We start from the raw sequence: 13278 nt of genomic DNA on the forward strand, positions 1-13278 counted from the left end.
ATAACCCAGCAGACTCCTGCAATCACTCCCAACCCCAGCTCCCCTCGTCCAGCTCTCCTCCTTTCCAACAGCACTGATACTGTAACATACCGCGTAACTTAACCTGTTCATTGTCAGCTCCCCAAGCACCAAGACGTGACTCCACCTGCGCCAAGAGCTTTGTTACTTATTCCCAGCACCAAGAGTCGTACCTGTCTGAGCAGGTACATAAGAAATATTTGATGAATGAATGAAACAGTGAAAAGAAGACATAAACTTAATCCAAAAAGCCTAACCAGAAATGTTTTTAGCAACAGATGTAAAACTCATAAATTCTTTAGAAGGTGGAAGTTAAGGGAAGGAAACAAAAGTTTCACAGCTTTAAATTCTCACAAAATACTCCTACTTTGGGTAAAGAGAAAGGTGCTTGGCTTTAGTTTTACTCTGGGAATCCTGCCTCTCTGCCACAGTCAGCTCTCATTTGGGCCACACCAGGAAAAGCAAGCCTTCCACATATCTTGTTCTTTGGAATAGAAGAAATGAACCGTCAATGAAGAGATACTGAGTGCAAGAGAGACAAACAAGAGACACAGAACAGCTGGTTTAAGTTTTCCTTTGTTCACAGAGGTGCAGACTGGTGGAAAATGCTTTGCCTGCCCCTTACCCTGGGATCTGGGGCAGCTGTGGCACCTCTTAGAGCCTATATGTCTTCAGAAGTGGGGAAAATAACCTGCTGCATGAGGTTTTCGAGGACATCCAGTAGGACAGTAGTGACAAAACCCCCAGCATAGATGGGCCAGGTGCCACATCACCAGGATGACCCCGGACCCCACCCCTCTACTCATCACAGCCTTCCTGTCCCTCCAGACCTGCCGACCTCCACAGCACAGTGACCTCTTCTCCTGAGTGGACTGAAATTCCTTGAAGACAGCAAGTAAGCCTTCTGTGTATTTTCTGTGCCTCAAGCTGCTTGGTACTAAGTTGGCAACCAAGGAAACGACAAGAACATTTTCACCACAAATATATGTACCGACACCAAGGCCCACTGTGTTGCATCTGTGCTGCTCTCAACCTTACGGTTTATCCTCCACAGACGGAGAGATAACTGTTCACAGCCACCCTGCATACATCAGCAGTTTCAAATCTCTTTACCCTTGATTCTGCTGTTCCTTCTGCCTGGATTGCCCTGCCTCCTTCCTCCTATCCCCGACACTCAGGTATGCTCAAGAAGCCTTCCTCAACCATCACAGGCTGGGAGGGTTCTCCTGCAGTTTCCCACAGCATTCTGTGCTCCCCTCCACCATTCTACCTACATCACCTAAAACTGCATTGGTCAAATGCCCTGAAAGATAAAGAACCAACTAGGTAGATTATGGTATAGCCAATCAATGGAATAGTATGCAGAAAATAAAAAAAGAAAGGGTGATTACAATAAAGCATCATTTCAGTAAAAAGACAAAATAGGAAGAAATACATGTGAATATTTGTTTATATGTGCAAAAAATGTCCTTGGAGAATACATCAGGACTCACACTAGTGGCTACTGCTGGGGAGGGAGCCTTTCACTGTGTGTGAATGTATACACTTGCAACTTATGGATTTGAACCATATGAATAAACTACCTATTTCAATTAAAATTAGTAACATGCCACAAGTTGGTCATCTTCATTATACTGAATTCTGTGTGGGCAAGGACAAAGTCTTACTCATCCAAGACACCTACTTTAGCAATAGGCATGTAAACAGGTATTCAATAAATGCTGAACTGAACTAAACTTTTTAAAATAATCATATTCTTCTGATGCTCTTAGACACCAGTTCTATTAAAAATCCTACCTTTTCATCATCTTGGTCTCAAATAGATGGGGTTCTACTGATCTTTAAACAGGCCTCCCAGATTGCTTTCTGAAAAGACTGGACTGACTCAGGAAAAGGGTTGGAAGAACACCCTTTTAAAACCACCTTACAACCTTGACCAAGCAATGTGACGGAACAGAAAGATAAAGTTCTAGTGCCAGGCTGGCCCCAAACTGTCCCTTCAGGTCACTCTCTCAGTGTCCTCCGTATCTCAGATCTAACCAATGAAGTAAGCTTGAACCCAGCTTCTAAACAATAACAACGCCGCCCAGAACGCTACCCAGAGAGCAGTGCCGACAACACCTAAACTATCAGACAATCCCAAAATGTCCTCTGGGAATTTTTTTGGCAGCTAAGACCTTTCAAGGAAACCCAGAATTCTGATAACACATAAATACATCAACATACTAGAAAGCGAAGGAATATGGTAGTGGTATGATGTAGAATCTTGCTTCTTTCCTCTTTTTCTTTCTTCCCAATCTGGAACCAGGTGAAATACAAAGTACATAAAGGAATATTTAAGGATGAAAAATGGGGCAATAAACAAACAGATAAAGGCTAACAACATTATTGTGTTTTTTCTTAGCAGTGTTTCAGTGGGATTAAATTCATTCTCTATGGATCTCTAGGCCAGCTGATTAGAGCAATGACTCTCAAGTCACTTGGGGGCTTCCTATAATCACAGGCAAGCAGCCCCACACCTGGGCACTCTCATGCGAGAAATGAATAAGGCATGGTCCACGGCCACAAAGAGCTTATCGTCCAGGATATAAATAACTCATGAGAAATGGAAAATGCAATCAAAAAGAGGCATAAAGTGCATGAAAATTAAGAGAGTGGAGAGATTAATTCTGATGCAGAGTGGGGCTGGAGCTGGGGAGAGAGGGAATTAGGGAAAGTGTCAGTGAAGGAGGTGGCATATGAAATGAGTCTCAAGGTATGAGTAGGATTTAGATGTGCAATGGTGGGTAGGGTATACAGGACAATTGGGAGGAAGGGCAATACTCATCACTCTCTGGCCACAGGTGGCATGACTTCTAAACACCTCCAACTCTTTTTTTTTTTTTTTTTTTAAATAAGCTGGATTGGGCGTGGTAGCTAAGGACTTTAATCCCAACACTTTGGGAGGCCAAGGCAGGTGGATCACTTGAAGTCAGGAGTTCAAGACCAGCCTGGCCAACATGGTGAAACCCCGTCTGCCCTAACAATACAAACAATTAGCTGGGCGTGGTGGTGTGTGCCTTTAATCCCAGCTACTTGGGAGGCTGAGGGAGGAGAATCGCTTGAAGCCAGGAGGTGGAGGTTGCAGTGAGCTGAGATCACACCACTGCACTACAACCTGGGTGACAGAGGGAGACTCCGTCCCCAAAACAAAACAAAAACAAAAACAAACAAAAAATTAAATAAGCTGTTTCTGGAGAAAGGCCAGGCACTCATATTTCAAAAACTATTGAAAAGCAGGCAGACTGCTATGCTTTTTTTGTGCAACAGGTTATTGTCTTAAGTGTTAGTTCTTGTACAATCCATTTAACCTCAAACCACTTCTTGGCAATAGAGTGGAGGGGTACAATGACTCTTATTAACGAAACTTAGTATTATCCTCATTCCATAGCCTTAGCATATAATCCACACAGCTTCTGGAATACATACTTTGCATAAAGCAAGATACATCTACATAGGTTCTGTAGAAACAACTGTTTTGCATTTGGGCTGTGTGTGAATTTCTACATGTACCACAACGTATTTTTGAGAATTCCACACAGATATAACTTGTTTTATATGTAAAACACAAGTTTTGATAAAGTGATCAACTTCTAGGAGTCACTTAGACAGGTTTGCTACACTTTAATAGCAGCCACTTCCTGATTCATCAACTTTGAATGTTGGAACACTTGCATGTTAGGTTTATGCTTTAAGCATAATACATGCAAATTAAGACAACACATAGGAATCTTACACCCTGTGATTTTTAAAAAGCTTTCTCTCTGCAGAAAAAGCCAACTGCCTAGTTCAAACTTACAAATATCAAATCAATTTTAAGTCCTTACACATAAAGTTAGAACAATTTAAGTTTTAAGACATTTAAGCTAATTTCCCAATAATTTAACTCTTTCATTGCCCGACGTGGCTGTTCTTGGGTTAAACTCTGATCAAATCCTTCTGTCAAATACCAACATGCAGACACATACCTCTTCCAGCTGTCCCGAAGAAACTGGATTATCTTCATAAGCAGGAAACTGACAACCTGCTTTGCAACCACAAAAATTATTAATTTCTTCCTCACATTGTGCCATTATTTTACAATTTGCTTCTGAGCTTTCTAAATCTATTTCCAGGGACTCATTCATGCTACATTCCAAACACTGATTTTGCTTTCCTACTGACAGAATCCCAGTTGATTCCTCCTGGGAATCCAATGATGTCTGAGCACTCTTTTCCATCCCAGATTTTTTTAACCTGGGAAGGAATTTTCCAGACTCAAGCTCTGATTTTCCATAGTAATGGCCTTCTTTCTCTGCATCTTCCTCCAGAGGTTTGAGATCTGCCTGCGGATCTTCAAATATATCAACTTGAGAAGGAATGGGAATATTTGCTTCATCTTTCTCAGATTCAAACTCTGACTCGCTTCCTCCTCCTGGGGACAGTTCGGATGCAGAAATTGGGCGAAAGTGAGTCCGAGGAGAGATCCGAATAGCCCTGTATTGTGTTCTGTCAACACCACATATCCTGGGGTGAAACACTTCACTGTCTGAATCAGAACAGAGAATTGATTTCGGTTTAAAACTGGGGCTGAAAGATGCAATCCCTTCAGGTTCAAATGAGCATTCTACATGAAGAACTTGTGAAAATGGATTGCTTAAGTCAAAGGAAGAAAATGAGTATTCAAGTCCAGGATCTTCGACTTGAAAGTTGCTACAAGCTCCTAGTAAGTCTTCATGGAAGATAAAAGAAAATCCCTTATTTAATCCATTTTCCCCACTCTTCGGCTGATCATTCTGTTCAAATGACACGAAGGGTTTCCATAACTGCCTGTGCCCAGGGGCAAAACTGTTTCCTGGGGTCATAAAGACATCTGTACCAGCTATTGTCACTACATCAGAAGCTGCACACTGTAACAGGCTTCCTTTTGTGTGACTAGGTGGTACGACTGCCCATTCCCCATCACTACTAAAGGTTTTGAGTTCTCCATAAACTCCTCCAAGAATGAATGTGTTCTCTTTATCTTGGGCTACATCCCAGGGTTTAGAGGGTGTTGTATAATCACCACCATCCACGTTTGATAGCTCACTAGAAGCAAATGCTCTTTTCTCCAGGCTTTCTTTCTGTCCCTCCCACAGATGGTACTCTGACCTTCGCACAACCTTATCAGGCTCCTGAAGGGTCTCCAGTTCAGCTTCAGCATCTAGACAGCAGCAGTAGTTATTTACATCTGCCGAAAACAACTCGGCATCAGTTCTTTCTATTTCTACTGTAGCCACAGAATTTGTGTCTGCCATCTTTGTCCAAATGTCTTTAATAACCCCTGAGCTGTAGCCATCTCCATGTGGATTTTCATTACGTACTTGCGTAGTTTCAAAGTTTTTGTTTTCTGTTTTTTGTTCTAGCTGAATACCACAGACAGATTCTAGTTTAGATGTTTTTTTGAAGACTAACGTAGGAATTTCACCTAAAGTTCTATTGTTTTGCTGGCAAGTTTCATCTTGCAAAAAATCTAGAAGTTCTTCATCTACATAATTTGACGAGACTCTAGGAACTACATAATTAATATCTTCGGCATTAAATTGTGTGGATTCTTCAAATTGAATATTTAATGTTTCATTGTCTGAACGTGTTTCTTCTGAATGGGACCATGGACTACAAGTTCTTGTTGAAAGATTAGAACAGTGTTCATTTTCTTCAAAGGCACTATTTTTGGTCCATATTAGCAATCTAGACTGTGTTTTCCCAAGCATATTAGCACTAGAATCTGTATTTTCATTTCCCAAGTTGAGTGTTTCAAAAGAAAATGGTAAAACAGAATTACTGCATTGCACTTCAAACACTGAAAAACAAGAGTTTATACCAGATCCTTCATTAATATCTGAAAAGAGCTCTTGATTGCCAGCAAGCAGGTGTGAATTGAGCACTGTGCTGTCTAAGATGGGAGAGAGTCTAACTGGAGAGTCTCCTCCAAAACTCTCCCCATCAGCATCACCGGAACTGGATGAACAGCACTCCCAAAACTGAGCCAGATTGCCAAGGTCCTGCAGGAATAAGCCCTCAGCACCCACGGAGCTGGTAGAATCTGTCCATATTGCACGTTCCCCTTGCAACTCCATACCATCTAACACTATGCAACATTCTGCCTCAAAATCTGTGTTCTCTTTGCTTTTTTGTCGAATCATATTCAAAATCCGACTTTCTCCTTGCATTGTTTCTGAGGCACCAGGATCCAACATGGATTGATCAATATCCACTTCATAGAAGTGTGTTAATTCTGATAGATGAATATCATCCAGGTATTTATTGTCCTCTGGTAGAGAACATAATGAGGTCCCAGTGAGGTCAATATCCTCATTCATAACTGCAGGCATTTCTACAAAATGACCATCAATGAAAGTACCTGCTGCGAGGTATGTTTTATGAAGATTATTGTTGCTGATACAAAGACCATGTACTGATTCAGACAATTCTTCCACTGCCTCTGATGTCAGATCACTTGCATCTTGTCTGTTTCGGTATGTGGTCTCTAGTTTACTTTTTCTGCTCAGAGGAACAAAATATTCAGCAATGGGCTCGGTGTACCACAAGGGTTCCTCTTTGTATTCTGTGTCATTTCTGTTCTCCATGTATAGGTCTTTCCCTTCAGTGCTCCCAGGATCTTTTCTCCCTATTTCTTTTAAAGGTCTCTTACCCCGCTTGCACAGCTGTTTGACAGAACCACTGCTGCTACTGCTACTGCTTCCAGCATGAACGTTTCTTTCAGCCTTTTCACCATGCTTCAGCGAAAGCCTGCTTTGCCCGTTCCGCCCTTTTTTGTTTCGAATCTCTCGTGCCTTGTGTCTTACTTTAACATACTTCATGGATGCTTTTAATTCTCCCTGATTCCCACTGGAACTTGAGCCTGCTTCACTGGAGCCAGAAGACCATGAGCGAGGGCGAATCTTTCCTTCAGGTTTATGTCGGATCTGCTTCTTGTACAAAGCAGGCTTTTCTTCAATTGTGCCATTACTAAATTTGTTTTCTTTCTCATTTTTGCTTTTGCCCTGGGTTTTCTCATGCACAGTGGTGGGTACTTCACTGCTTCTTTCCTTGGTGACTTCACTTTCACTGTTGCAGTCCTTAGGAGAGGAAGTGTCTGTGCTAGCTGGTGGGGCTGTGGATGATGATGAAGAGCTAGAGTAAGAACAGACTTTAGACTTGTTCCACACAGTCATGATTTCTTGCAGGCAAACTGGTTTCTCAGAAAGTGGTGGAAATGCTTCATAGTACCTGAAAAACAGAGTAAAGTGTTCAAAAAATGAGTATGCAGATTTTTTACATACAGTAAAACAACATTACCAGCCAGAAGAATGGGATATTTCATTTTAGTAGTGTCAACATTCACATCATCCAAGAATCATTCACATTACAATAATTACAAAGCATACATTTTTGTATAGTAAAGTACAGAACTAGTCCCATTAGTCCCATGCGTCAAGCACCACTTTGCTCAGCACTGTGATAAGCACTGTAAGAATACTGAGAAAATATGTAAGAAGCCAGTTTTTATCTTCCAAGTTTGCACTGTAATTAAGAAGTGAAAAAGGGCAAAGTGTAGTAGAAGGAAAGTAGTCTCTTCAGTCAGCAGAGTCTGAAGCGGAGTCTCAGCTAAGTCGCTCCTGCTTGCAGCTTTAAGCTCATTATCGGCTGTTCCGGACTATTTCCTCAACTGCAAAATGGTGATCATATGACTTACCTCCCAAAGTTGTTGTGAGCACTGAAAATATATGCATTTGACAAGCTCGACAGCAACTCAATCAACACTATGAGCTCTAAAGCCACGTTCTCTGAGGTCAAATCAGTCAACAGTATGAGCTCTAAAGCCACGTTCTCTGAGGTCAAATCAGTCAACAGTATGAGCTCTAAAGCCACGTTCTCTGAGGTCAAATCCTGGCTCTGCCTACTTCCTAGCTGTGTGACCTTAGGCATGTTACTTAACCTCTCCAGAGCTCAGCGTCCTCACCTACAAAATAGAGCTAGTAATATTCATCTCACAGAGTTGTGAGGAGTAAAGGAATTAATGTGCAAAATGAGTCAGAACAGCACCTTCTTAAGTAACCGCTAGCATACTGCCTGGTATTTAAGCAGGCCCTCACAAATGGCAGGAATAATCACATTCAAGAATTCAAAAAGAGGATGCTGGTGAGGACTAGAACAATTAGATGAAATGGGCCACAGCTGAGCCTTGAAATTCCAGATTTATTTCACAAGTTTAGTAAAATTCCACAAGTTTGGTGAGTACTACTTGTGGGGCCTGAGACCCTACGTGAGGACATGAAGACACACGTTATGCTCATGGAATGGAAAACTAATTAGAGCAGTGATTACTATAGAGCAGTGATTACTAGAAATGCGGGGTAGGAAAACCAGGGAGGCTGGTTTCAGTGGGTTTGAAAACGAGAAAGTGGTTTTGATTTTCTAGGAAACTGGGAGCCACTGACGATTTCAGAGCAGAACAGATTGGGAAAGGAAGAATTTAAACTCACACTGGCTATGGAAGGGACTGCTGTTTCAGAGACAATGTTCAAGGTCACAAATGAAGTGGTAAAAGGCCATGTTTTCCAAGGGCCTGGACTTGATTCTTTCTCAATGTCAGAGTTGACCAACGGAAATATATTTTCAGCTTCATATATAATTTCAAGTGTTCTAGCAGTCACATTAAAAATGTAAGAAGAAATGGGTGACATCCACTCTAGTAATATATTTTATTTAACTCCTGATATTGTCATTTCAACATGTAATCAATATTTTAAAATGTTTAATCCTTTACTTTTTTTTTAATATTAAGCCTTTGAAATCCAATGAGAATTTACACTGACAGCACATCACAGTTTGAGCCAGCTACACTTCAAGTGCTCAGTAGTCACACATGGCTTGCAGCTACTGTGCTAGACGATGTAGGTCTATGCAAACCAATGAAATGCTGTTTTTCTTAGATTTCAGAGGTTCAGAAAATTAAAATAAAATGCATAATAAGGAAGTCTGCTTGTAATGCAGATTTTTTTAAGAGCAGGTTTGGCAGGTCAAGGATTTGCCTATGTTCCCTTTGCAGTAAACAGTAGGAACTCAGTGTTCTTACTTGCAAACATGGATAATCATTTCTTTCTTTTTTTTTTTTTTTAAGTAAGACAGTCTCACTTTGTCACCCACGCTGGAGAGCAATGGCATGATCTCAGCTCACTGCAACCTCTGCCTCCCAGGTCCCAGCAATTCTCCTGCCTCAATTCTCCTGCCTCAGCCTCCCGAGTAGCTGGGATTACAGGCACGCACCACCATGCTCGGCTAATTTTTGTATTTTTGAGACAGGGTTTCAGCATGTTGACCAGGCTGGTCTCAAACTCCTGACCTCAGGTGATCCACCTACCCTGGCCTCCCAAAGTGTTGGGATTACAGGCATGAACCACTGCACCGGGCTGATAATCATAATTTCTTACAGCTGTCTCAAAGGGCTGTACATGCATAGACTTAGCAAATAATAACCTTCGTTGTTTTACTCATTCATTTCACAAATATTTACTGAATATGCACACCAAGGACAGAACCATCTTACTCACTTTTGAATTCTCTGTGTCAAGCAAATAAGCGCTGGATAAATGTTTCTTAAATTATACACAATGAAACTAAACAAGATGACAAACAAAAAAATGGAAAGCATGTAGCAGTTATTCATTTGATTTTAACAAATGCACACTTTATTACTGAATACAATCTTACATACATTTCCACTTGATCCTTTGCTGGAGGGGATAATTCTGCCTCTGGAGAGGGAGACCCCTCTAACTTTTTGTGAGTCTTCTCTTCTGTTATGAAACAAAAAGGCAGAGAGATGTGTCTTATATCTAGTTAATAAATGCCTATGTTTCTTCAGAGTCTCTCAACTGATTTTAATAAGAATATCCGTGCTTAAAAGGCAGGCTCTATAACAATCTGTCTTTTTAATAAAAATCTGTTTTTTCAGTGTGCCAGAGGGAATTCTCTGATTAAACCACATTAGCATTAGGCCAAGAGGTGAGAGTTGTTCATCTCGTCACTGATGCAGTGCTCTAGGGGCACTTAATTAAGAGACTGAAGTCCCCTGTGTACTTATTAATTAGACCAGAAGGACAGAACATCTGTTTAGATTCCAAAAATATTTTCCCACAAAATTCTATACTTATAGACTTTACATTGACTCATCTTGACTAAAACTGATCTGCAAAGAATATTCTTTATTACAATTTGCTTTATTACTTAACATGCAGGTGAGCAAGAGCTATTTCAACTAAAATAGGAAAAAGGGCTATCCCTTTAGGTTAGCCTACGATGCTGCCTTCGTTTACAAATAAACTGTGCCCTTTAAGAGGCAGGCTCAAGGCTTGGTGCGCAGCGAAAGGACCACGAAGAGGGCAAGGAAACAAAGATCCTTATTCTAAAGATGAAGGTCTCATTCTTAGGGACTGCAGAAAAGTTAGAAAAAGTATGAGGAGGGTTCATATATCAAAATGACTAAACAGGCTTGCCAAGTCTGTGTTTCCAAAAAAGTTGAGTCAAAACTAAGTCCCTTCCAAACCTGAAGTAATTTGTGTCAACATCTTTAGCGGTCTTAGCATTAATAGGCAAGGAAAGAGAAAATTTTGTTCCTGATTTCTGAGCTTCAACTTGAAGACAAAAAAAAAGAAAAACAACAACAAACACCCATGAAGTGTTTCCTATCTCTGAGGGCCCCTGTGGACGAAGTCCCTCCCTTGGTCTCAGAAAACTCTGTGAGTGACTGCTGGGACTCACACAAGCCACTAACAGAGCTGCAGATGGAGCATGATGCTGGCCTAGTGACACATACTGAACACAAACGCTTTGTTCTTGTTGTTTTCTCTTCTGATCAATTCTAAGATTTCCCCCAATCCAGATTCCTCAGGGACCTAATCCTGGCATGTGTGCCCACAGTGCTTTTGACCTCACCTTGCTTACTCTGAAGGTCTTTCAGTCTGGAGCAAAGCTCCTCCACTAAAGTCTCGATACCAGAGCTCTGCATGACAACAAAAAGACACATTACGTTACAGTCAGGTATGTAAAAAGCAGGTATTTGTATATCTTTGTTTTAATACATAGGTTTTATAAATCATCCATGTTCCAAAATAAATATATCACCAATATTAAAAATTATAGGTTTGGAGATACAAATTAGTATACATGCTTGTTACTAATAAAGCATATTAGATAAAACTCAGTGATAAAATGTGAACATATTCATGTGCTTCCCAGAATAGCTTGTTTTCCAAAGGTGTGTCATCTTGTTCACGAGGCAGATTTAAGCGCCTAAAGTCCATCATATGACCAAAAGTCAGTCCCATCAAAAAGAGTATTAAATCTTTATATGAGCAAGGTCTTGTATGAGACTTAAAGGAAAATCGTAAAACTTCATCTTAGTTCTCTAGGAGCTCAGACTCTGAAAAAAAAAGACGATTTTTTTTTCCTGTTTTAAAGAAACATGAACACTCATGATTGCAAGAACAACAAAAGTCCAGAAAACTAAGCCAATGTTGCGAGTGTGAAAGCTCTGTCTTCCTTTCAGCATCTGGACCAGATTATCAACTTCTATACAAAGCCTGGGAGTTCAAAATTTAAGGAGAGTGCATAGAAGAGTCTGGAATTGGGAGGGTAAAAATAAGAGTCAACCTTTAAAGAAAAATCAATGTTGAAAACAGGCACAAGCAAATAATCTCCTATGTAGACTTTAACTTTTAAGATTCTCAATTTGTCACAGGAATAATTTTTTTTTTTTACAATGGTCAAAAAAGTGAACGCATTTCTCACTGATTTATTCAGTGACCAAAGTCCTATTTAAACTGGAATCAAGTCTTTTTTGGTGGACATAACCCAAACTGATGCACATGACAGAGTTCTGCTAAGCCAGTGCCCTCACTAGGCCTTTACGGGCTAAAAATAGAACTTTACCCCATTCACTTAACTCAAAATGACTCAGCACAAATATTAAAGATATCCTAAATAAGAAATCCCCCAGTTACACAGTTTGAGTAGCATGAAACAGATTACAATGAAAACAGTTAATTATAAACATCCAGAGTTACATTCTGTCCACATCATACCACAGCTTTTAAAAGGAAGATAGAAAAATAGGCCAGACAAGAGCTGCCCTTTCCTTTAAAAACACTCTTAAAAACCATGGCAGATATTAGTCATAAACACTGCTCAACCACACACAGTTCCACCAGAAAGCATCTGCTTACCATAATGCTCAAGGTGTGACAAGGACGGCAATTATATTCCATTTCCTTCAGATCGTGAAACCAACACCAGTGTCAGCTGACACACTGCATACTGTTCTGTACAGCAAGCCTATGTCACTAGGTTTTTAAACTTAGGGCTAGTCTCTAATGCAGAAGAACACTGAACCTCTAGGGATCGCTTATTAAACGTCTTCCAATACTCTAACATGGGGTCCTATTTAATCAGAATGGTCCTTACAACCTCGTGACTATACATTTTTTCATGCTTTGTCTTAGAAATTATTTACATATATACCCATTTATTAATATACGAGTAAATATGTATCCTATATATGTGATATATTTGCTGTCATATATAAACATATATTTTTTTTGCTTTCACGTGTAAACAGCAAAATAAACTAGGATCCTACTCCTTACTCTGTGTGTAAAAGCAAGCTCTACCAACCAGATTTTTGTGTTACTTTCTTAACTACCTGCAGCATCTCATATATTTTTAAAAAATCATCCAGGTGCAGTGGCTCATGCCTGTAATCCCAGCACTTTGGGAGGTCAAGGCAGGCAGATCACTTGAGGTCAGGAGTTAAGGACTAGCCTGGCAAACATAGTAAAACCCCGTCTCAACTAAAAATACAAAAAACTAGCTGGGTGTGCTGGCAGGCACCTGTAATCCCAGCTACTTGGGAGGCTGAGGCAGGAGAATTTCTTGTACCTAGGAGGCGGAAGTTGCAGTGACCTGAGGTCGCGCCACTGCACTCCAGCCTGGGGGACAGAGCAAGACTCCATCTTAAAAAAAAAAAAAAATCAGGAGAACCCTGGGACACCATCACAGCAAGGTGGGAAGCATAGAGGCACAGCAGAAGCTGTCATCACCCTTTGTTGTCTCCTGGCAGGTGTTCCAAAGTGTTAATTTACAGCTTTAATGAGAAATTTTTATTCACTTTCCTAACTATTATATAAACCATCAGAAAAT

At 40.5% G+C, this 13278-nt stretch overlaps 1 protein-coding gene across 7 annotated transcripts in view; it reads right to left on the bottom strand.

Annotated features, from left to right (window-relative positions):
* KIAA0232 (KIAA0232 ortholog) overlaps window positions 1–13278 on the bottom strand; it is an 88282-nt gene that overhangs the window by 12989 nt on the left and 62015 nt on the right. For 4 of the 7 annotated variants that reach the window (XM_032254130.1, XM_032254128.1, XM_032254133.1 and 1 more), the window contains 4 exons: window positions 11017–11083; window positions 9797–9878; window positions 4026–7308; window positions 2245–2316 (listed from right to left, as the gene is read on the bottom strand). In XM_032254130.1, the coding sequence (XP_032110021.1) occupies window positions 2245–2316; window positions 4026–7308; window positions 9797–9878; window positions 11017–11083 (3504 nt within the window). Of the gene's footprint in view, window positions 1–2244; window positions 2317–4025; window positions 7309–9796; window positions 9879–11016; window positions 11084–12305; window positions 12641–13278 lie in introns of those variants that run through there. The other 3 variants (XM_032254129.1, XM_032254134.1, XM_032254131.1) reach the window with 2 other exon arrangements.

The sequence above is a fragment of the Sapajus apella genome, unplaced genomic scaffold, assembly GCF_009761245.1.
Source record: "Sapajus apella isolate SASKATOON/1434 unplaced genomic scaffold, GSC_monkey_1.0 scaffold85, whole genome shotgun sequence".
NCBI classification, from domain to species: domain Eukaryota; kingdom Metazoa; phylum Chordata; class Mammalia; order Primates; family Cebidae; genus Sapajus; species Sapajus apella.